General features: G+C 43.3%; 1 protein-coding gene across 2 annotated transcripts in view; it reads left to right on the top strand.

Moving 5' to 3' along the window:
- Positions 1-581: 581 nt before the first annotated feature.
- PFN2 (profilin 2) overlaps positions 582-25721 on the top strand; it is a 103103-nt gene continuing 77963 nt past the window's right edge. The window contains exon 1 of one of the 2 annotated variants that reach the window (XM_078668041.1): positions 582-958. In XM_078668041.1, the coding sequence (XP_078524167.1) occupies positions 827-958 (132 nt within the window). In that variant the 5' untranslated portion in view covers positions 582-826. The remainder of the gene's footprint in view (positions 959-25721) is intronic. The other variant, XM_078668042.1, reaches the window with a different exon arrangement.

Genomic DNA, 25721 nt, shown 5'->3' with positions numbered 1-25721 from the left:
TGGAATCAGCCCTTTTCTTATTGACTGTAGACTGTATTTTTTTAATGTCGGGTACAAAATGTATTTTGAATTTGAAGTCTATACCGTCCCGATTCACCCAACATCTGAGCGCGCCATTGTGATGCATGCAGATTTTGAGGGGGTCGAGCGCGCCCACTAATATAAGTAATTAAATAAAAGATTTTTTTTTTAAATGAGTGCTCCGTCTTACAGTAGCGCTTTGGATTTGCTGGAAAGAATGTCTAAAGCTGCTCAAGAACTAACTCCCCGGGATCAACAGGGCGATCGACCCTGTCTGGAGAGGGTGGCGCCGTGGGAAGCGGGGGTGGGGTGGGGGGCTTTGCGAGTTCTCGAGTCTTTTGTTCGGTCTATTTTGCAGAAGAGATTTAGTCCGACTATATAGGTCGCTTGCGCCAGCCTTAGCCACTTGAAAGCCGCCCGGCTTGCGTCCTGAGCACGGCCGCCACCGTCATGCAGCGCGACGGGACTATTCATGGACTATCATCATGGCCGTTTATTGTCTACCTAACGGTTTCCCTTTGGAACTGCAGGCTGTACGCGCACGTGGAGGCGGTGATTCGCCTGTATCCCTCCGCCCTGGTTGGAGGTTGCGGTGGCAGGCGGAGGGATCTGGGAGAAAGGGGAGGGCGGGGGCTGCTGCGCCGGGCACTGCCCGATCCTTCCTGCCGGAGCTAAGACTGCTGCCGGACGTGCTGTCCCATCCGCCGCCTGTGCTCGCAGCCCGCGCCGCCCCCACGTCCGCGCCGCAGGAGCCCGTCCGCCCCGGGAATCACAGGCCTGCCCGCAGCACCCTCTCCGTGGGAAGATGTCAGGCTGGCAGGGCTACGTGGATAACTTGATGGCGGACGGCAGCTGCCAGGAGGCCGCCATTGTCGGTTATGTGGACGCCAAATACGTGTGGGCATCGACGCCCGGGGGCCTTTTCAAAGACATCACGGTAGGAAGGGAAGGGGGAGCGGCCGCTAGCGATGCGCCGAATAACGGGCCGGCGGCAGGCAGCGCGCAGAATGTTCTGGAAGGTCTGACTATGGTGGAGGAAGGGGGCAGGCATCCTGCGCACATCGGGAGTGGGGGATGTTTGTTAGGGGGCGTTATAAAAGGAGGCCATGACTGTGCAGTGACAGGTGTCTGCGGTACAGGCTGCGATCTGCGGGGATTTCCAGTCTGATGTAGCGGCGGCCTCTACGTTTGCATTCAGGAGGGGTTGAAGGGTTTAGGGAACTCGGGCTGTATCTAGGGGCTAGGGAGGGTTTCTATCCTAATGGGCGCTGGTCCCGCTGTCTCCTGTGAGCCCGGTGCCCCCTCGCCAACCCCCCCCCCCCCAGACGCGGCTTTGCACCCCCCTTCCTCCAGTGCCAGGAAGAGATTTACGTGGTTGGCGTAGTTGCGGTTCGTGAATGCCGGCGGTGGCCGCCGCAGCCTTCCTGTACTGCTCCAAGGTGGTTGCAGGCTGTGCGGCCTCCGTGACTAACGGCGCGGCAGCCTCTGACTCCCTGCATTGTCTGCACGGCATCTCCCTTCTGCTGCAAAGCAATGGGAGCAGACTTGGAGGCCTGCCCTATGCAGGCTCCCTTTCATACCTAGTCATTGCCATCGAAAGCAGGGAACATTGTGTTTTTTATGAACCAAGATAATATTTTTTTTCTTCCCAGCACTTAACCCGTTAACGGACAGCTGTCAAATCCCGGGAGAACGTTTATTTTCCTTTCCGTGTAGATCTCGCTCTGTGGTCTACTGTTTAACACTGTCGTCTAACTGCAGTCAGGATCTGGGTTCCCTTTAAATATTTGCCAGTGGATTTACCTTATTAGCTCGCCTCAACTTCCCACACCCCTTGGTTCCAGTTCGTGATCACATGATGATGCCCTTTCAAGCTTTTGTTCTATACTTGCTGCCCTTCAAGCCGTGTCACTTCCGTATTGGCCACCTCGGCGCTGGACGGCCAGCAACATTTTAGCGGCTTGCTACTGCCCGCCGGAAATAAACCGCACTACTTGTCTGACTGGTGCCGTGACACCGTATGACGTTGGGTCCCAGTTTTCCTTACTACTTTATATATTTGCCTTACGACACATTTCGCGTGTATCTTCTTAAACGAGACCTAACATTGAATCTAATTCATTGTGATTTCAGTGCCACTCTATGTACAAATGTAGTCAAAACTAGGGCCGACTTGTTAATGCACGTTTCCCAAAGTCTGTTGTAAAACCCTTATTGCGTTAACATTCCAGGTACTTTTCCCATATAAACGTGATACTTGTCCCAAGATTAGCACCAGTTGACGGCCCACCACAAACTTTAGGTGTGCCAGGGGCATTAAAGTGCACCACTGATTGAACATTCTGTTGGCGTGGCATCGAGTTCTTCATCCACAGACTGCAGTTAACATGAGCGCCCATCTACAGTTCATACTACCCTTACCTCAAGGCCAATCAAAACGAGACATTAACTTCCTTATCTCCCAGTGCATGTCTAGACCGCTATGAATCTGTTAGCAGTGTTGCACCCTCTGAGCTAGAGGGCTCCAACTCTACCCATGAACGGTCTTGCAAACACCAGAAAATACTTTATAGGGCAGGTGCAGGGTAACTGACTATTTCTACCCCCTCGCCCAACGTTTTCCAACCGGTTGCCAGGCTCAGTAGAAAGGATGTGCAATTTCCTAGTGCCAGGTATCTTGTCATCACGGAAAGTGGTCCTAGTCAGTCGGCGAGATCCGCCTGTGTAGTGCCTGAACAAAGACTTTTTCTGCTTTGGTTCTCTGTTGCAGACAGGATCCAGGAACTAGAAAGTCTCTTAATTATTCTTTAGTCCCACGCTCATTAACACCTGTTTCCACTTCCGTTCTGCCTGGTACAAACTTATCCTTAACATTTTCTTGAGCATCTTGCCCCACAACAGTTAATCCGTCATCATCTATATGGTCATCATTCACATCTACTGTACCTTTACCATCACACTATTAAAGTATAAATATCAACGGACCCTATGTCACAGCTACTTTATTTCCTGACCTACCCTCTTCTGTGCAGGCCTTCTCTGCTGTTTGATACTACTTATTCCCTCTGCACCTTTATATGGTCTAATGCTCGATAAGCTCTGCCATTTTTTTTCCATAATAACCTGTATACATTCTTGAAAAACTTACACGTGATGGGAAGCTCCTACTTTGGACATCAGCCTTAAATAACACTAGTCATCTTTGCCGTTACCTTCACTCTGAGTGGAACCAAATTGCGATCTCGCATGCTTCAGTCTTCTTGTCTGTCACTTTGTAATCAATCAATCCAGTGGCGTGGGCTGTCCCCTCCCCCGCTACTGCTACATTTCTTCCTTTTCACTATATTATAAAAAAATTTCGGCGACTCAGCACTGCTTTTTAACAGGGATACCCCTGGCTGACCAGATGTCCAGGCGCAGCTTTTCACATGCTTTTAGTATGCCGGTGTGGCTTATCAAAGCCAGCTCCTCCCCACATATATGCCCTGAAAGACACATCCAGTATCTCATTCTTAGATTATTACCATACGCGTTTTCCCTGCATATGCATTTTGCAGACTTAGAAATCCATTAAATCAATCTGCTTCATAGGTCTTTTGCCTAGCGACCCGTATTAATTAATGGGTTAGTGAGACAATAAATGCGGTATGTTCTATTATAACCTGTCCACCTTGTCTTCTTAGCCCATCAGACATAATGTGCCTAGCACATCAACAAAGGTCTCTTTGCATCAGTGCACCTAAGTAATGGGATGCATGAGAAACGTAAGCATAACAGCAATACTTCCGTGAGGCAGCATCATTTTTTTGAGCCATGCAAAGTCAATTTCCTGTGTACAATACAAAGCGTCTTCGGTTTAGACACGTTCGGCAGTTGACTTGTTTGGCAAAGCCTGCTCCTGCCATTGCTTAGAGATCGTGTCATCTTGGATGAGCTCAGACAGATATTTCTGTCTCGCCCCATCACCCTCCTTGGCTGTATTGGTCTGACTCCTTCGCTGCATTGGCTTCAGAATTTGGTAGTGGCTGCTTGGTGAACTAATAATCCATTTTATTTGGGAAAAAAGGCTTTACCTGCATACTTTGAACATCATCACGAAATGCTTACTTAAAGTATGTTTGCAAAGGCTGTATAATAGTTTACAGGTGTCATTTTTGAAAACCATATTTTTTGTGTACAAAAAATGAATTCACACATCTAACAAATATAGAATAGTTTTATTTTTTTATTTTTTATAGTTCCAGTAAGTCTGCCTTCCTTATTTTTCAGATGTTTCCTGAATGTCCGCATTGTGTGCATAGATCTAAACAAGCATGGTCATTTCCAGTATGAATAAAATTGCCCCTTGTGTCACTGAGTTTGAGCCCTCACGCTGTCATCACATGCACACGGTCACTTGTGCACCCCTTTATCCATTCACTGTCTCGTTCTTGCTTTCATACTTTTGACATAACCATAATAAAATCCACACAACATATACAAGGTAAACAATTAGAAATAAAGAAAACAATGGCATCTAAACGTGGTGGGTATGTGCTTGCAATAACAAAACTAAACATAGCAGTGGGTGTCTGTCTTGCAAGTAGTCTATTATTGTCTCTAAGTTTCCAGCATGGTCGACACAGTTAGAACGAATGTGTTGGCCATATTGAAATGGTAAAACAATGCAGGTTGGACATACGCATTACATAATGGTCTCCCAGTTTAGAGGAAGTGACCATATGGGATTCTGCACTTTGCAGTTGAAATGAGTGTCATGCAAGCAACCTGTTGTCTGTGCCTGGAGAGCTGTAGTATTCTCTTAAGAAACATTAAAATAAAAAGGAGAGGCTATAGCAAATGGAATAGCTATAAAGCAAGAACATTGAAATTAAAGGGCCTGGCCTGCCATCATTGACACTCATGCACACTCGTTTTCAGGTGGATGTGCAGGATCAAAAAAGTGCTGTAAAGAGGGCAAATGACTTGTGAACTGAACCACTACCCTATTCAGTATGTTTTCATTGATGGAGACTGAGTGTAAATGTAATTCGACAGACCAATGGCAGTACAGAGCTGATCTGAAGGCTCTTAATATATCTGTGTGTATGTATATGTGTGTGTGTATATGTGTATGTATGTGTGTGTGTGTGTGTGTGTGTGTGTGTATATATATATATATATATATATATATATATATATATATATATATAATGTATTTACTTTTTTTATTACAAGATACTGGCACAGCTAAGAATATTCTAACGTTAACCTGTAAAGTTAATCCCATTAGACTTTAAAACAGAAAAATAACAATCTACTCCTAAATGAGTATTGACTTTAACATATGCTTTCATAAATTAATATATCATTCTTAGTGCCTTTATCATAACATATTATAAACCAGTAAGGTTATAGCCATCTCTATAAACAGAGCTATATTCAGCACTCCCCTTTCTGATTATCTAAAGTATACTGGATAAATATAACCATCAAGAGTCTCGTATTCAGACACAATTTTTTTAATATTATTTTAGAGAAGGCCAATGATAACTTGATACATAGTACAAAGAGTCCCAGAAAGTATAACGATTCAACTTGTTGATTGTCTTTTCTTGGTGCTCCCAGCAAGGAATTTGCCAACACGTATGTGGTCTACTCAGACTTTTTCAAGGCGATTAACGTAAATTGTCGTGATGCTTATGGAGTACAAATTCACCCGGCGGTGTCCTGTAAAATCACGATACCATAAATTATCTAAAGAAATTTAATGTAAAATGGAGACTTCCAGAAATAGGTGTCTCTTCCACGGATAGGTCCCCAAATGTTATTGCCTCAGTCCAAGCAATATAATCCTGTATCTAGTCTACAAATGTATCTTATGCTGCTTGGAGTCAGCTCAGCATCAGATCACGTATAATGTGGCGGCGCACACATTATTCATGATATGATGTTGAGCTTGACTCTATGTTACATCAAATTTCTTTGGATCATTTATGCTGGGAGTACCAAGAAAATAATAAATCAACAAGTTGAATCTTTGGACTTTCTGGGGCTCATACTTTATATCAAGTTATCATTGGTCTTTAACATATTATTTAAAAAATTGTCTGAATACGAGGCTCATGATGGTTATATTTATCCAGTATACTTTGGATTATCAGAATTACTAAGTGGGAGTGCTGAATATAGCTCTGTGTGTGTGTGTGTATATATATATATATATGTATATGTATATGTATATGTATGTATGTATATGTTTTCACGTTCAGTTCTAATGTGTAACTAGTAGGTGTATTGAGCCACAATAGCAGCCCGGCCAAATTTGAAGCTGTAATTTGACTCACACAAAATCAATTTACTTTGACACTTATTATCTGATTGTGCAGTAATTTCCCATCTAGGGACCACTACTACCTACCTCAACCTAAAATAGGTCTATAGCCATGATCATTGGCTTTCCACCATAACCAACTTAGGCCTCTTGTGCTGAGGTTAAGCTTTCCCGCATGACAACCATCAGCTATACAGTCAAAGTATACAAAAGCGAATTGGCGCTAGTACTATTTCTCATAAGGGGCCTAAAAGTATTCTGACAATGCAAATCTTCTATACCCATGGTTTGTTGTATGCTTGAATGTAGAGTAATAACAATCTACCCTTAATTGCCAATTACATTTAACATATGCTTTTCACAATGAATGTCTGACCTACTGCCTTTAGTGTAACTTTTCATTATAGCAATCATGCTTCCAATCTTTTATTGGCTTGTCACCATAACCAACTCAAGCATATTGTGTTGATCAAAAGCCTTGTAAACAAGAAGGGAGGAACCGAGGGCTTTTTTAACCAGGTCCAGCATACAAGCCCAAACAATACAAAGCGGAGTGGTATGCTGTTCCTAAAGGACAGTACAGGTAGATAGATGTGTGTGTGGAGAAATACTATGCTTGCTGTAGGCAGGAGAACATTTTCTCCTTTCGGAAAAAGACCCTCACACACCCAGTCAGCAATACCCGATCGGCACCCATTGTGGGGCTTTTTAGCGGAGATCTTTTTTTCCTGGCCGTTGGGTGCAGTGCGTGTGAGGGCCCTAGTGAGTGTAGATGTGGGATTAAAACAGGAAGTAAAGGTCCACCCAGGACAATTTTAATGAATTTGCCGCTCTCCTGATTGTCACAGAGGAAATATTCTGTTTTCACTGTTTGTCACGCTACGTAATCAACACCAAAACCCTTGCCAACTACAGTAATCTGGGATGCCATCTGAAAAATACCTACCTGTGAGCTTTAACATAGAATACTACAAGTCCACACTTAACACCTATTTAATTCACACCTAATATCACTTTTAACATATGCTTTTCACAATAAATATATCTGACTTATTGCCTTTCATCATAACATTTCATATTAAACAGATCAGACCTATAGCCATGATAATCAGCTTGCCACAGCCTATTCAGTCATGCTGTATTTAGTATAAGCTTTGCCACAAAGTGCAATACAACAATATAATCACTCTTTTGTGGAAGCATATACATTTCGGCCCAATTAAATCCTATATTTCAGGTAACCAAAATGTGGGTGGACTATAATCCCCCTCAATAGGGTTTTTAGAACTCTTTTCTGTTGATCAAATAGGTTCACTGGGCATTTTCAATCCAGCACAAAAAAACATTGTGGATTAGTGTAGCACTGGGCATCCAATACTGCTCCCAAAAACACAACTACACTCTGAAGTCTAAAGTTAATGGTGGAGGGTGCTAGGACTGAAGTACATTCTCATGACTGCCCTCCTATCTGTGCTGCTGCCAGAGATGAGCGCAAACTGTAAATTATGTGGTCTACGACACAATCATAGCATCTGATAGTAGCAGTTTAGGCGCAGCCCGGAGTCTGAGTCCCTTCCCCTGTCCTCAGTAAGAACCGCCTGCAGAGGATGTAATTTACCCTCTATGCGCCAGGGTCGATACGTCGACACACTCCCCTATGATTTTGCCTATACTACGCGGAGGACATAAATTAATCGCACAATATTATTTTTCTCATCCTTTTGCCCTTCTTGCACCACTCTCTCAAACATTTATTTGGCCTGTTCTTGGTATTAAAGTTTCAGTATACATTTAGCATCCCTTAATATCTAAGACTCAAACCACCATCCCTATCCTAAATCATTTCTCCAGCACCACTCACTGTACCCTGGACTCCAAAACGCAGTACTGTCCCATTGCCTCAAATCCCTGATGTCACTTTCAGGTTGCTGTCCTGTGCTCTTAAATGATTGCAATCTGAATTCTCACCCTCGCACCCAATTTGTACATGGGATGGATACATTATTCCCCATCTCAATGCAGTTTATATTGATGCCGTGCCTGTGTACTTTCCTCCGTGTTGTCTATAATAGAATCTGTCTATCTTTAAATCAAAGTACTAGTACATGGGTATCTGACAGTAACCCAGAAACATATAGAGGAATTTTGAGTTTCAGTGCTGCGCAGAAGGGCCTATTTTAATGCTTGTGATTTCTTTACTCCGCAAAATGTATGTCTTTAATTTGAATTTGCTTGTCTTAGCCCAAACGCCTTCAGCTATAAAGTTCATTGTGAAGATGTGCGAGCTGATGCCCCGAAAAGCCTTTTAGGATATGCTGGCATCTTTGGAGATTATTCTAGCCGGTGGCTAGTGTAGATCAGTAAAGGCATGATATGGTTGAAATTCCTGGTTCCTACAATGAGCTAAGCAGCAGAGTGAACAGATTTGGATGGTGCAAGAGTGGATTTAGCAACTGACTCCCGAGTAAGAAAATGATTACGAAAGTCAGGTTATTGAGCTACTGGTAACTTTTCTTTGGGATTGAGAAGCTATAGTTTCTGTAGACCGTGTTTGCACTTAGCTGCTTGATTTCGGGAAGGTATTTAAGTCTTGGATGAGAATACAGTGTGAAGCCTAAGGAATGGTTGGAGGACCGTGTATGGGAGGGTAGGGTACTAGTTAGAGATATTTGGGCTAATGCTAAATGTACCCTCCTGTTAAATACACCACCTTCATCTTTGGTGACTTCTTCTTTGTTCCCTTAAAATAAGAAGGATTCAAAAGCAATAAACATTTGTATTTCAAAAATTTCGACTTGGTATGCTATTTTAGAAAGCCATAAAGACTTCTAATTCTTTTAAAGAGTAGCTCCCAATGTAACATCCTCGGCTTTTCATTCGCAGTGCAATAGTGCAGTCGGGTGATTAACAAATACGATAAAAATTGCAAAGACTGTATACAATAAGCCAGTGGTCTTTAAGTAACCCCCGGCCCCAGTTAAAAAAAGAAATCTGGCCCCCCACAGTATTTTTCACATTTATTCTAACAAATTGGTATATACTTATTTAAACATTGTAGTTGTATTTGTGTAGCGCTTACCCCTCTTGAGGCATCAAAGCGTTTTTTAGTGAGTAGCATGCTACTCCAGAACCCAAAAAGAATTAGTGGTGGATTAGTATATGTAAAGGAGTTCATTCAAGCAGTGGAGATGCAAGTTTGTTAGTTGGATTGGATGGGCTAATGGAGAAACAGAAGAGGGTAGAGTCTAGCAAGTGTTTCCTGGGAGATCATAGTAGTAAGATGAGGTTTAGGAAAAGTGAAAGGAGAGATGGAGGAAGAAGAGTCTCTAGAAAGGGATTAGGGAAATCATAGTAGTGAAATGAGGTGTGGAATGAGTCACAGGAGGGATACACGAGGGAAGAATTTTGAAAAAGTTGTTCGGGAGATCATAGTAGTAAAATGAGGTTTGTAGTGAACCAAGGGGTGATAGGAGTGAAGAGTCTAGAAAGAGTTATTTTTGTAGATCATAATAGTAGAATGAGGTTTCGGATGAGTTAGTCCTTGTAGATTATATATTGAGAGCGGGGTGAGGCAGATAGTGCATTGGAGTGTATCCTGCCTGACAAAGTATCTCCAAGGGCTTGAGGTAGAGCTCGCACCCTTTTCAAGAAGTCCCAGGAACAGCAAAGACTTCACCATCCTTCTGGGCACCGTCTCTGGAACTGCGGGTTTTAGTCGCAGCAAAAGAAAAGAGCAGCCTACTATGACTTAGTCTGTCGCTGGTTCTGGGTCCTGAAGGCACCGCCGCACTTCGCACCACATCCTTGGTCTCACCGACTCCACTGGGCGACCATCACCGAGCTGTTGCTTGCGTCTCGTCTTGTGGGCACCGCACTCTGCCTCGCTTCACTCTGCCCATACTCCACCGATACTGTTGATGCCCGACCAGAACACTGACTGGCTCCTTCGCCCGCACCGTGACCTGCCAATACTGCATTGCAAAAACAGGTGATGGACAGAATGCAGAACAATGTCATACATTCACCCCAGTACAGAGATCTGGGCCTAAATTCGTTGTTTTTTTGCTCACCATGCCATTCCAGTTTGAACCATTGAGCACCGCCTCCGCATCATAAGCCTTGGCCTCACAGATGCCGCCAGACAACAGTCACTGAGCCGCGGCACTGCCTCCACTTCACATGGTAACCGCAAGGGTTACCCTGACCGACTTTTACCAACGGGATAGGCTGCAACGAGAAAGGTACTGTCTGCGAGTCTGTTAACGCTTTAGTTGGCCTGTACCGACTGGGTCGACTGGAACTGTTAGACCGTCGTTTTCAGCATCACTGTAGCCCCGGATGGAGCTACCGACTTGGAAGATCTGTATTTTTCAGGTATTCTTGCAAATTGAAGGTTATCTTGCAAAGGAAATATTTTTACAGGATTGTATGTTGTTTTTTTGTAATATTTGGTCTTGGCTTAGATAACGTTTTGCTTATTTTTCTAAACTGGTGTGCATTTGTAGTGTTTTCACTGTTTCTGTATATAATATGCACAAATGCTTTATACACTGCCTCTGAGATAAGCCTGTCTGCTCGTGCCAAGCTACCAAGGGGGTGAGCAGGGGTTATTTTAAACTTGTCCCCCCCCCCCTTACCCTGACTAGGAAGAAGGTTCCCTACATGGACTAAGGTGCAAACCACTGCCAACTAGAGACCCCCATATCTAACACAATTGTACAAAGTAATACACATCTGGATACATATAATCAAATTATAAATGTTTGTGAACACTGGGGTATGTTGTACACTAGTCTTTGAGTATGGTGGTTATGTAGGAAAGAGCCAACTCTTGAATAGTCTTCTGAAGATAAGATCGGTATCTGTGCATCCTATGTTCAAGGCAATTTACATCCATAGCTTAGCTGCTTGAACAGAGAAAGATGTACCATGTTTGGTTTTATTCTTCTATGGTGGGGTTTAGAGGCGAAGTGCCAATCATGAGCAGAGGTCCCTTTGAATATATTTGGTGATTTTATTCCTGATGAAACGTGGTCCTGTTTTATATGCATTGCTTTGTGGGTGATGCAAAGCAGCTTGAAGGTAGATGTTTGGCAACTGGTGTCCAATTACCTCCAGACGGGTGATGTGGCCATGTGGCTTTATATATAGGAGTAGTCTGGCAGCAGAGTTCTGAATCCGCTGTGTTCTTTTCATAGTTGATAAAGATGATCCTTGGTAGAGGCCATTGGCATACTCTAGTTTAATCAGTACAAGAGAGAGAGTACCCTGGACCATGTGTGGAAATCCCAGATTTGGGAAGATGTGTCGCAATTGTTATGGTAATGAAGCTTGATCTTGCTAGTTTGTCCACTAGGGCATTCATTGATAACTTGGAGTCCACGGTAATTCCTAGGTTTCTTACTTCCTTAGATACTTTAGGAGGTGGTCCCAGACCTTCCGACTAGGCGCAGTGTCATAATTTTTCCAATCGCCACATGAGTATTTCAGTTTTGAAAGCATTCAATCTGAGATGGCTCCATCTCATCCACTAATCAACGGCTCTGATGCAACTGAAGATTTTTGAGTTTCAAATGTATTTTGGGTTTTCCAGTTTAAGGAGTATTTGTCACATCTGTGTAGTTATAGCATGTAAACTCAAATTCACTGATTGCTGGTAATGACTTCATGTAGATGTTGAAAAGAATGGGTGGGATGATATGGCCTTGAGGGACCCCTGATTTTGTGAAGTACGGTTTAGATTAGAAAAATTGCAGTTAAGTTCTTTTACAGTTTTAAAAATGCTATCAAATATGATCGCCAAACATACTATTCTGGTCAGGCAGGCACTACTAATATGTAAAAGTATCCACAGTGTGATTAATAGGAATTGGGGTGGGGGTTTGAAGACCATTTGTAGTCTCCGTTTTTTTTTTTCACAGCTTCTCCCCTCTAGGAAATAAATGACAAAAATTGTTAGTGATGGCTCATCACAGAGCGGGTTATTGAAGTTCATTTTTCTTCCCTGCTTAAAACCAAGCACTTATTAGCGTAATGCTTCTAAACCACTCCCTCCTACGGTGCCTTTGATGCCTCACTAAAGGGGCCTACCGCCCAGTTTCAGGACCCCTGTAATAAGCTACGGTTGGTTTACTACTTCCCCCAAAATACCAAGGAATGGAGTAGTGTCATTAATATGTGATTCTAGCCAGTGTGTTTCACAGCTTCCTTGTTTATACTTCAAGGGCTACATTATAGGATGCGGGAGACCGTTACAATGCCTTTTTAATGCCTTACTGTGATTGAAGTTCAACTGAGGACAAATCTTGACTAAGCAACATTAGTATTAAACGGTTCTCAGCTCTGTCATGTTTTTAATGGAAATTGAAGGCGGAAGTTTACAAGAATAAACCATTCTGATCCGTTTTGTCAAGAACTGTATGGAACAAGTTTGAAATATACAAGCCTTGATAGTCAGCAATTTGACATTTCTGGCAGAGAAGGTTGGATACGTCTGGGGAAGTGACCAAAGCAGTAATGCTCATTCGCCTATATTGAGTTTCAAGAGCAAGTTAGCCATCTAGATTACTTTTTTTAAAAGTATATATTTGTATTGGATTTTCTGATGGTCCATGCTCCTAGATTTTTTTTTTCCTAGGATGTGTTTGGAAGAGGGAGCTTGTATTTAATTTTAATCAACTATTTGGCCCATTGTCCAATTCCAACTCAGCATGGTCTAGTCGAGAAAACGGTTTCTGCTTTGGTCCTGGAGTTCCCAATCTCGCAGAGGGTATGATTGTCGATGGAACTCTTGATTTGATAAATTCAAAATTGAAATAAAACAAAGTGACTGTTCATCTTAGTACAAACACTCGTACCGAAGAGATTGGATTTCCATGGCTAGAACTATCCTCATTTCTCCCAAAGCCATTCTTTTCTCATCTTTCTGTATCCCATGGGAATTGACTACATAGTTGGCTTTGACACATAGCAAGGGATCTTAGTGCAACAACGTACCAATTTAGAATTTTATACAAATTGTCATTTAGAAGATGCATTTATCTTGTAACATTAAATCAAAGCTAAAATTGTCAAGATAATGCAGAGGGACCTCGTTATTCAATCTTGCATTGTTAAATAAATGGGATGTTAAGTGATGAGAATGAAAGCATGGGAAGGCCAAGTCACTTTCATATGCTAGAGTTTTCTTGCACCTGATTCGCCACTGGTGGTGTACACCCGCAGAAGATAAATCAGTGCAGTTATATGAAAATATGCAAATTTCAGTATACACTTTGTGCATATCTACTGCTGTTAAAGCCTCTACTAAAATCCCTTTTTTTTTTTTAACCCTCTTATCGATCGATCCACACATCTATTGGCCTGGCAGTCATGGCAGACAGTATTTAGAATTACTCAAAATGCAACACAATTTCCGTTTTTATCCACATTTAAACATAAATACAGATCAGAAAATGAATGTTTTCTGTCTGTATTTATCTGTAAGAATCAGTAAATCCGGTAAACAGGGAACCTTAGTCCGTTATTTCAAAATGTGAGGTAAGGAGCTCCATGGACTAATAAAATAGAACTAAGCTTCGACTCCATAAGTACCGAAAGTATTAATTAAAGCTTGGAACAATAAAGACCACAATATTTTAAAGACCACAATATTTTAATGCTTATAATTCTAGGATTTTTGTATAGCATTATTAAACCCTGAAAGTGCAACAGTGACATCAAACGTATTCATTTTGAATAAAGTGCTCAGTGCTTCTGTCCTAGAGTAGATTCAGTACCGTTTTAAAAAGGGGGCAAAGAGTCCATTTTCTTAGCTCTTTAAAGTGTAAACAATCGGAGTATACAGGTTATAGATTATTTCACACCAAGTGCACATGAGCAAAGACCTTGACTTTGATGAATCCTAATCTAATGAAAAGGGATTCTCCTTAGAGGGTTGACGTTGACGCCCAAGTCAATGAGTAAACATTTGTGCCTCATTCTTCTGTCTGGAATTTTAGGAAAATAAGGGAAAATCCCAGGATCTCCCAGACATTCAATGGAGTATACTACACATCTTTTGATCAGCAAGTAGGCCCATCTGCCAGTAGTCTGACCGCTCTTTCATTTTCAATAGGCAAAGGTTTACCTTCCCACTGTACTTGAATCCTTATTAAAAACATCACATTTAAAAAAAGTTGCTAATAAATGTAACCATTAAATTTGAAAGTAGATCTTGATAATATTAAGACCCGCTCACTCATTGTTTGGAAAATCTGGGAGAATTGTTCTTGGCTAGAGAACATAAACATCTCAATACAGGTTTCTGATATTAAGTCCCAAGAGATTATACCAAATTCAGGCCTTATGGCCTGAATTATAGCATTTTGGGGACTAAAAAGAACTTCTTCAAACCCACTCTTTCCGCATTACTCAGCTGTATTCTAGTGTCGAGGTGCAACACTTTTGCCCAATACAGAGCTTGAAGAATCTTATTTGCTTTGAATTACTTTTTTTAGAGGCTCTGCCGAAAATCCACCATATTGGGCGTCTAAGTTCTTTAAAGCATTTACTGTCACTATTAAAAAGGTTTTAATATACCTGCTTCTTTAGATGATAGGGCAGGGATTTTAAGTGCAGATAAAATACATCTATAGCTTCCCATGAAGAGGTATTTTTTCAGCTTTGTAGATATATATTTTGGAAATGGTTCAAATGTGGAAGTGTTTGTTTCCGTGCCTCTGATTGAGGTAATAGTATTTATGTTGTTAGTCTTGGTGTGCCACGCTAATATTTTCTCTGCAACCCCTCCAATCTATCAAATAAGCCGCACTGTTCTACCCAAATTCAGGATCTTTTTGGATAAAATATAATGTACGTTTTTGCGTATCCTCTTTACTTGCTCAGCAGTTAAGTGTAAATCTGTTGACAAAGCTTAGTTTAAGTAATTTGGTTTGAAGCGTCCTAGACATTTCTTTTTTGGTTCCGAGCAGGACTTTATTAATGATCTACAAGCTAAAAAGTGATCGATTGTTTGACATAAAATGATGCTTTCAGCGGGGTAATTTATTGCATGGACGGAAAGCACAAATCTGGGTGTCGACATTCTCCTCAACAGTTACAATACAACAATACAACAGGATCTGCAAGGGAGGGTTACTCAAGTTGGGAAAAAGGTGGGTGGGGTAGCCAGAGTGAGGGATGGGGGCTTTGGCAGCAGAAAAAAAAACATTGAATTCTTAAGGTATGTGAGCAAGATACAGATGGGCTACAGTAAAGCAATGATTATAGCTTTAACTGACTTAAGTAACGGTGGGGAAAAAGTGGTACCCACCCCCCCATTATTCCTCCATTAACTCTCTGTAGTCTTAATACAAAAATACCAAATCAGATAATATGACTTGGCCATATAATCAAGTTGTACTCTTGTGTATAAGCTGCATATCCAGGATTAATGATTTATTTGAGCTAAAAACCTTTACTCATTCAGTAATTACACATCTGAGAATTTACATTGGGTCAAGACGTTAGTGCACCGAAGATGTATATAGGTGCGTCACAGTTAAAGTTCATGTCCGTCTCGTGGTCCAGCTGTGTGTTCCCGTGGCGGGGTTGCCATTACGTGCTACAGGGTCAGGGATCATGCTGCATATGTAAGATGGGGTCTGGTGGATGTGTCTGCAAATAAGTGAGCAAGGGCTGCCAAGAGGGGGGAAAAGTTCATAATACGAAGTTAGTTGCTCATTACAATATATTAAATCTGCAATTCAGTCCTTAAACTGTGTGCGCGTCCTCTTCCCCCAGTGACATGCCACCCTTAGCTAGAAGCAGTGCCAGTGCCACCTATCGCCTATATGTGATTGTCAGTTCCTTGACCTGACCCACAATAGCCATTAGTGGTGTCCATTGCAGGGTCTCATCCACCATTGCTTGTATTTCGAGCAAATAGGATTGTATTGCCCCACAGGACCATGATAAGACTAAAAGATCAGCACCCGGTTCCCACATCTAATGCACTTATCTGGTCTCTGTCCAGATTTGTATAGGCTGGCAGGGGTATAAAAAGCTTGCTGAAGGGATTTGTGATGGATGATCCGGAGTCTGCTGCTAGAGGATATCTTCCAGTCTGTTCAACAATTGTCAGTACCTAGTTCTGCCTCCAATTTCTGTCAGGCCTCACCCCAAGGGCCTGGCAGTTCTGCCTGTGCAGATCGATAAATAGAGGAGACCATATGTTTGGTACTTGTGACCTTGAACCGGTTATGCAGTGTAAGAAAAGTAGGAGGTTCCATTTTGAAACCTGGAACAGCAGCCCTCATCTACATTTCAATCTGACGTATGTGAACGTAACTAACGGGATCCCAAGTATGTTGCGCAGGTACTCTGCATGCATGAGGAAGGAATCAGTCCTATTGCCATCTCCCCAATGAGTGAGCTTTCTAGTTCTAAGGTGCAGCTTCCCCAAGGATTAATGTTACTGGAAATATCGAGTGGTACTCGAGTGGGAGGAGCAGGGAATATATACCTTCCTGTCTAATCTATGGCAGAGCCGCTTCCAAGTTTTATTGGTACAGGCAACCGCAGATGGGACCCACAGTGGTTTTTGCTCAGAAGATACCTATGAAGGAGGAGGGGCAATAGGTGCCAAAAGCCTGATCAGCAGCTAAATGAGGGAGGAAAATAGTGGGATGATACCTATGAATTGCATGGCGCACCTGAGTACATAAATAATAAAGCTCCATATCCGATGCCTCAAATCGTCCCTTCTGAAATGGACTAGTGAGCGTTTCCCATTAAACCTGGGTTTGCCCTCCGGCCCATGAAAGTCGTATTAACTGAGCTCTCAATGTGCCAAAGAACAATGGCTAAAGTGGGATAGGGATGTTCAAAAAGAGATACAGCAGTTTAGGGAGGAGCATCATCTTCATTAAGGCTTTACGCCTTGCAAGAGATGGTGAGAGAGATCTGGCGGGTGATTTGATTTGTGATGGTATTTAACACTGCCCTGTAATTAACGCTCTGTATCCCATCTTTTTCTCAATGGATCTTCACTTGCAGATATTTGAGGGCATCAGTGTACCAATGTTGAGGGAAGTCTGGGGTGAACTGAGTCGCAGCGGAGGATAGGGGAAATAGTTGGGACTTTTCCCAGTCAGTATGAATGCCTTATAACCATCAAATATGATGAATTCCTGCAAGCTCCCATTTAGGCTCAGTTGGGGCTCTCTGAGATAAAAGCTTGATCATCAGCATATTGGGCTATTAATAGGTGCCGACTAGTGCATCTCCGCGCAAATGCTGCCTTAGTTTTTTAAAGCTAGGAGTTCAACGGCTTAGGCCAATGGCAAGGGTGAGAGTGGGCAGTTTTGTCTGGTACCCCTGTATCTCATAAGGGTCTGATAGTGCTCCATTAATGTGCAGTGTAGCTAGGACGTTTAGATACAGCCCTTGAACCGTTATCAAAAATTCTAAGAAAGCCCATTCGGACAAGCATTGACTGTACAGAGTCCCATTCTAGGGAATCTAATGCTTTGGTGTAGTCTAAAAGACCACACTGTGTTCAAGTTTGGGTCTGTATCTTGTAGAACTGCAAAAAGTGTTCTCAAGTTATGGGAGGTGGACCTACACAGAATGAAACCAGACTGATCATGTCGCACCAGTTGTGTCCTAGTAAAGAGAGTCTATTATCAAGTGGTTTCTCTAATATTTTCATATCTCAGTTAACCAAAGAGACCTTTACAAATCACACTGATCTGGTGTTTTTTCTGGTTTGAGCAGGGCAATGATCATGGCCTCCTGTATGGTCATGGGGAGTTGCTCTGCCTCTTAAAATGCTGCTAGAAGTATTGGAGCTAATCCCAGCATGTTTCTATAATTCTACCTGGAGGCAGTCTAGTCCAGGTACTTTTCCTCATTGGAGCTGCTGTCTTACTTCTAGAATTTCATCTTTGGTGAACACGAGGAAGGTGTGATGAGAATCTCCCAACCAACCCAGTCACATTTTCCAGATATCTATTCAGCTCAATGGGTTATTTTCGTTGAGTCTAAAGGCAGCAATAAAGAGCAGCAAATTCCTGCAGAATCTCAGGCGTGAACAGATCCATGTATCTGAGACTAAGCACATCATTTGCAGCCATGGTCTGTTCGGTATGGTAGCAAGTGTCTTCCCAGGTCTCTCCTTCTCACCATAGGCTCTTGAGACTGCATATTTTCCACAAAATGTAGTTTCCCCAGAGTGTCACTTAGTGATATTCAGTGTTATTCCGTCAGTGTGGTTTTAATCTGGTGCGCCTGTGTGTGGTCTTGCCCAGTAACTTGTTGCTTTTCTAGCCACTTAAGTTCCTTTTCCAATCTAGTTAGGTGGTTTGACTGTGCACAATACCCCTCCACCTTTAGCCATACACATCCCCGTAATAGGGACTTCAAAGGCTTCCCAAACCATGTCAGTGGACCCTATATTACGTTTGTAAAATTCAGAGATGTCTAGCTTTAGTTCCTAAGTGTTGGACCTAGTTTTGCCAAGTCTCATAGGGTAGCCTGGCCTAGGGTAAGACAGTCAATATCCAGAAGCACAAGTGTGAAGTTTGCATACCACCCAGCAGTAACTCCATGCAGTTCCACTTAAAAACGACACTACACCAAATTTTTGTGGAAAAATACGTGCTGTTTTATAAAAATAGTACTAGGTTCTCTTTTCCACTATATATCCTTAGTCAGTACAGAAAAAAAATACATTTAGTCCATGTCTCTACCAGTTACAATTGTTTTAGAAGAGTTCTCACAATTCAATTTATCAGCATTAAGGTACAATTCATAGGCTCTCAGGAATAGTGTCTTGCCACCTTGCAAGCTCAGGGAGTCTTTGGACCTCCAAGATAGGTTAACACCAATTACCCCCCACTCTACTATTCTGAATAAGCTCTTCTCTAGACCTGTCACAAGGAGGTTTATATCTCAGCACCACGTAATCAGCGTTCCAGATCAGCTTTAATACAATCAGGTTCCTTGTGAAAGTCTTTAAGGCTTCTGACGGTTTTAGTTCACTCTTAGTGAGGCCAACCATTAGGTTCCGCCCCTCTGCCCTTCGATCATAAGATCTTCATCCTTCACTCTTCCCCCCTTCACACACTCCTTACTTTTCAGCGTTGGGCCCACTGGGCCAGAGTCTCGAATCGCTGGAGAATGGAAGTTCACACCGGGGGGCGGGGGGCGGGGGGGGCTCAGCGTGTAACAGTCGGCCGCTTGACCCTCCTCACCCGCTACTCCAGCCCCTCGTGGGTAGAGCTGGCGCGGGGTAAAAGACCACACAAGCTGAAGGCAGCCGATGCTCGCCTCCCGCCCGATTCCTCCTCAGGTGCTGACTCCGCCTTCTTTGAGGGAAGCGGTCTGACCGGGCATGCGCGCGAGATTACCGGCTCAAAGACAGAGCCTGCTCAGCTCCGGTGAACCTCCTCCTTTGGTTCCGCCCTCGCTCCAGGACCCGTGTTCACTCGGGGCCTGCGCAGTTCGAGGGAGGGATTCCCAAAGCGAGCTTTCAACCACAGTCACCAGTCTAAGCAAGCATGAAGTGGCCTTCGCTACACGGCCAAACCACTCAGCGTTTCTGCCCCAGGCACTTGGCTTTAGCCTCCGTCCAGGATGAACCCACTACCCCTATTGTGGCAGTTCGTTACCACAGGTACAGAGGGGGGGTTCTGTTGAAATACCAGATGACGCCTATTTCTCTCCTAGTTCTTGTGGCGACTGACCAGGCTCACAGGTTTCTCTCTCCTCCACTACAATTCCTGCTTTGGTCTAAACCTCCATTCCTTGAGTCTAAATCAGGACCTTTCTTACTGGGCAATAATCGGAGTTACACTCCAGTTCAGTCTCCCTCACCCAATCTTTCTTCTGGGGGCTGGATGGGGATATGCGCCCAGGGTCTCCAGGATTTCCTCTGGCAGGGTCAGGTCGGTAACTACAAGGAAAAAGGGGTGGTGAAACAGTAAGGAAGCGTCCCTACACTGGGAGATCAACCCTCTGATTATCCTACCCCCACCTTATGCTACAGCCTTTACTCCAGCTAGCCTTCTCTGAAAAGACAAAATGGCTGCACTACAGCTGGCCTTGAATAGGGTGGCCTCAGAAGGGACCGGAAGGTTCTGGAAAGTCCCTACTCTAGTCTATGGGTCCTGTCCAGGGGTGACCATTATGGCAGTTAATGGCGACCATTTTGTGGGTCCCATACTTTCCAGTCAGAAATGGCACCTAGGCCTCAGGTAAAAAAACTATGAGGGCAAAAGAGCATCTAACCCCTAGGACAACACTGCAAAAATAGTCCAGTGGACACAAAAAGGGATGAAGTTATGAGGGGCAAAAAGGGGACAAAATAAATAATAAATTGGAGGGACTACCCAAAGGCAGACAGGTCTAACACTAAGCATACAGGTTATCTAGTTGTGTGGACTGGGAGGGACAGTGGTTCGCGGCCCAATGGGGTCTGCACGGTGATTACGATGAGCAAGGCTGGTGAGTGATCCGAGTGTGCATTTTTTTGAAAGGTTTAGTGTATTGTGAATTGGCAATAATTATCTATTTTTTGCCACATCTTCTTTAGTTCCATTGAGGCTGAGGGGTTAAGTGAGATCAGTTTAAAAAAAGTAAAATATATATATATATATATATAAGTCCTGTGAAACACCACTAAGCTGTAGCACATCAACAACGGCGTTTTCAAATCAGGAACGGACCACAGCTCAGGTTAGTTCAAATAAAGTGCAGATTTATTTTCTTCTCACCAACATGACTCGTTTCGACCGGGTTACCCCGCTCTTGATCACATGACCTGCTCAATCTCCCGCGTTCTTTAAATACCACATTTCCTCATCCGTCATTTTCATAGAATTAAAAGACAGACTATCGGGGTGAATACATGGAGCCACTTAAGTTTCTAACAACAGTTGTGCTGTTTAAATAAACAGGCATAAATTAATATACAATCAAGGGCAAGTGCCCAAAATCAAACACCCAGAAATAGTCAAAAAATTGTCATAATTCTACAAGGGAGATGAGGACTAAAATATATACACCCAAGTGCAAAAAATATACAACGTATTGTATGGATAACCTAAACAGTACCAAAAAATTCAATTTTCATATTCATGATCTCGACGGATGCAAGCAAAATAATCACAATTTGCAGAAATATGTCCCATAATTAAATTTAAATACAGATAAAGAGATTGGATAATTCAGATATGTTATGCGTGATACAGATACATAAGAACCCATCAAAGTGGACATTGAATAAGTTCATACATTTATATAACGATAAAGTGTGCAAATATATAGTTCATACATTAATTAAGCAACTACACCAATACAAGATATAAACCAGTAAAACTTGTAACCTATTTAAACCAATAAAAATCACAGTATAAAATGCGGTTAAAAATCTCATAATGATCATGTTTGCTCACACTTAAAATTCATCAATAAATAAATATAAAAACAAAAAATTCTACCAGAAAAATCATTTCTGTGAAAACAGAAGAATCCTTAAGTCCAAAACTTCATGGGTCATTATAAAAAATAGAAATTTCATCAGAATAGCAGCAAGAATTTGGAAAATATAAAGGATAATAGTAGTCCCAGACATGAAGCACAAATTTCCATACTAATTTCATCACTTAGTTATTACAAATATAATACCTTATGCTAGCCAATCAATTGTGCAGACAGTAGACCATATATTTTACAAAAAGTTTGCAAGATCTTCCCCTGTGTTAAGCCCATTGGGCATCTTGGTATCTAACCGTATTATGTATTGACTCTCCAATTGACGTAATTTCTTCTCTCTGTCCCCGCCTCTAATAGATTTTGGAACTGCATCAATTACAAAATAACTTGGATCTAGAAGGTTATTTTGATGCACCAAATTAAAATGGCGGGCAACCGGATAGGCGCGATCCGAATTCACAATTGCTCGCAGGTGCTGTAAAATACGGTTAAAAACAGGGAGCTTGGTGCTGCCAACATATTGAAGTTGACAAGTACATTTGAGTATATACACTGCAAAATCAGTTTTGCAAGTGTTAAAGCCTAGAATTTTATATGGCATATTTGAAAAAGGATCCTCAAACGTCTGTTTGTTTACACCAAACTTACAGGATCTACACGAACTGCATTTAAAAAAACCTTTCCTATTGGTCAGCCAATTTGCAGAATTGCTAACTTCAGGGCTAGTCCTTACTAAAGCTTCCCTCATAGAGGGAGCTCGTCTAAAAGTTATTGTAGGTTGTGCTTCCAATTCAGGAGCCAAAGTCATATCAGTCTTAAGAATAGGCCAGTGTTTACTTACAATCTTTCTTATTTGCTTCTCTTGGCTACTAAAAGTGGTAATAAGTGAGGGAGGAGCCAAGATGGCGATCGGAATGGAAGCTTAGGCTCCCGGCTCCGCAAGCCTCCGAGCCCCGCACGGAAATCCTGGTCATGATCCTGTGATTGCGCTGCAGCGGGGTGACGGTGAATGCGCGCAGACATCGCTCGCGCGATCCCTAAGTCTCTGCCAGCCTTCTAGCCGGAGAAATCCACGAAGTAAATTGGCGGCCTTAACGACCCTGGAACCGAGACCTCGGCCATGAAACATGGCCGGGTGCTGACTCATCAACAGCGGCCAGATGGGCCTGGGCGGAGTCGGTCCTCCGAGACGCAGTAGCTACCGAATTTGTTTTTTGCAGGAGCTCTGATTGTCACACGACGCGGCCGGAGTGCATCCTCGAGGTGAGGGCTCAGTGGAAATACTGTTTACCTGCGGAGCGTTGAAGGTGAGCTGTGTCGGCTCTGTCTTCTATTCCGCCCGGTGTTAGCGGGCCGCTCCCGAATTTCCCGCTGGCGCCGAGTCGGAGAGAGGATGGCCATTTCCAGACACCGCTCCTTGGACGTGTGCTTTGAAGCCCCCCGTGATTCGGATTGTGGGCTGTCCGAGCCGGACTCGTCCCTGCCCTACCTTCATTCTCCCTACGAGGTGGAAACGCCTGATGGCTGCCTGAACGAGATGAAGTACAATATCCTGTCTACCGAAGTGCTGCATGATGGGGAGTGCGAGTTACCGAGTAGCGCTGTGGTATGGGAAATACAGTGTACGCCGTCTTGCGGTGACGTTCTTGCTGCTCTTGGTGCCTTACAGTCCGCTTGGGCAGACGGCTCCCGAGCGTTGGGAAGAAAGCTTGACAATATTGCACTCTCACTGGGGCGATTGCGATCGGATGGCTCCCAGGTCCGCGAGGATTTGCCCCTGTCTTTGAGGGGGGTACTGTGGTTGCCCATGGGTGTGGAGGGGAACGGAGGATCTCGGACTGTGTTGGTACCTGTGGACGGATGTCCGTATGCCTCTACTTAACTGAAGGGTTCCTTTCCCAGCAGAGGACGGTGGCCTCATCCATTGTGTCGACACTAATGGCCCGGACATTGTTTCAGCAACTGTTAGCTCCTGTGACTGCTTCTTCTTTCCTCGCTCTTGTACCCTTGCTAGGGAATACGTATCACGGGACGGGACTGGGGGTGATGGTTGTAAGTGAAGATGACTGTCGGTGGTCAGCGACGTCCATTTTGTATTTGCGTGCTGCTCTTCGCTCCTGCGTGGACATTTTGCTCTCCTGTTTCGGCCGAGACGGGATTTACTTGGCGGGCATGCCCCGGGGGACTTACAAGAACAGGCCAAGGCTAAGTGGTTCTTTTTAAAGGCTGACGTCTGTTTGGCTGGCGGAGATGCGGGTTGGCGTATTCTCATGACACACCTAGTTGCGCAATATGTGATAATTCTCTCCATTTCTTATCGTATTGATTGATTACTGTTGTTGCTTGTTGCTCTTGGGGTGGAGAATAACTTCGTGGACGGGGAGACCGGGAGCCAATATGACTGGCCCTTCTCCAGTTTTATATAATCTTTTCTTTCTTTTCTTCTCTTTTCTGTATCTATATTTCGGGTACTCGTTTACTGGGCGACAGGCACACTGTTGGGGGGGGGGGGGGGGGGGGGGGTAGGCCGTAGCCTCTACATGCGTGCAGGGTGGGGGGTTGTGGGGAGAGGGTTTTTTGTTTTGTCCTTCTTAGTTTCTATGGGCCTTTCTTTCTTTTCTCTTCTTTTCTTAGCCCTTTTTCTTTTCTCCTTTATTATTTTGGGTCAGTATGGAGGCTAGGTGTAGCGCTGCTTACCGTTTTTTGTTTTCTGTGTTACTGCTCACATTATTTAGGTGGTTTCACATTTATGGGGTGGGTGATGACTGGTACGAAATGTGAATATATGCTCCTTTATCCTGATCAGCGTATTTTTGTGCCGCCTCTCTGATTATGATTCTCCGCTTTGTTGACATCCTGCTGTGTGCATTGCTCACTCTGTGCTTTTGGTGGATTGTATGGCATCTGATCCTTCTTATTGTATTTCTTTAAATGAACCTTACTTAATCCTGTATTCGGTGGTCGCGCTCAATGTGAGTAATATTTGACATATGTGTGGTTTTTCGTATTTGGGGACTGCTGAATTGTCTTATGGTTGCCCTACGTGCAACAAACTGATTTCGAGGCCGGCCAGATTGGTTGTAGGCCCGTAACTGTATGCTACTGTTGCACAATAAAGGTTTAAAAAAAAAAAAAGTGGTAATAAGTCTTACCACTGGTTTAGACTTTACAGCAGATGGCTCGATGTTGTAGACCTCATTACTGACGTCAAACAACCGCTTGTTCCTGTATCCTAGCCAAGGCTGATTGTAAGTCCCTCGGGTCATATCCCCGAGCCAAAAACCTACACTTGGACTCCGATAGACATTTTTCCAGGTCTTCCTTTTTGCTGCATATTCTTTTAATGCGTAAAAACTCCCCGTAGGGGATACTTTTAATAAGGTGCCTAGGGTGGGCACTGCTGGCATGCAATATTGAATATTGAATTGCCAGCAGTGGCCTTTCTATGTAGTTTGGTGCAGATGCAATTGTCTTCCACATAAATCTCCACATCTAAAAATTCCACTTTAATACTGTTAATTTGGGCTGTAAATTGGAGGTTCAATGTGTTATCATTGATATTAGTGACAAACTCCATTGCATATTCCTTTGAACCTTTCCACACAACACCAACAACGTCATTAAACCTCCACCATTTGACGACATGCCTAGAGACCTCTCCTGCATGAGTGTGGGCGAGGACGTGCTTCTCCCACCAGCCAACATGCAAGCATGCGTAACTGGGGGAGAAACACGCCCCCATCGCCACACCTCTCAATTGCTGGTATAAATCTTTATTAAAAAGAAAAAAATTATTGGTCAGGCAAAGTTCTGTCATTTTTAGCAGCATTTTGTTATGTTCATAGAAACAAACATCCCTCTCTGACAGGAAATGTCTGATGGCATTCAAACCATCCTGGTGGTTAATACT

This window comes from Lissotriton helveticus, chromosome 11 (genome assembly GCF_964261635.1).
Source record: "Lissotriton helveticus chromosome 11, aLisHel1.1, whole genome shotgun sequence".
NCBI classification, from domain to species: Eukaryota; Metazoa; Chordata; class Amphibia; order Caudata; family Salamandridae; genus Lissotriton; species Lissotriton helveticus.
Note: the sequence above shows the minus strand (reverse complement) of the source record. Positions and strands in the feature narration are given on the sequence as shown.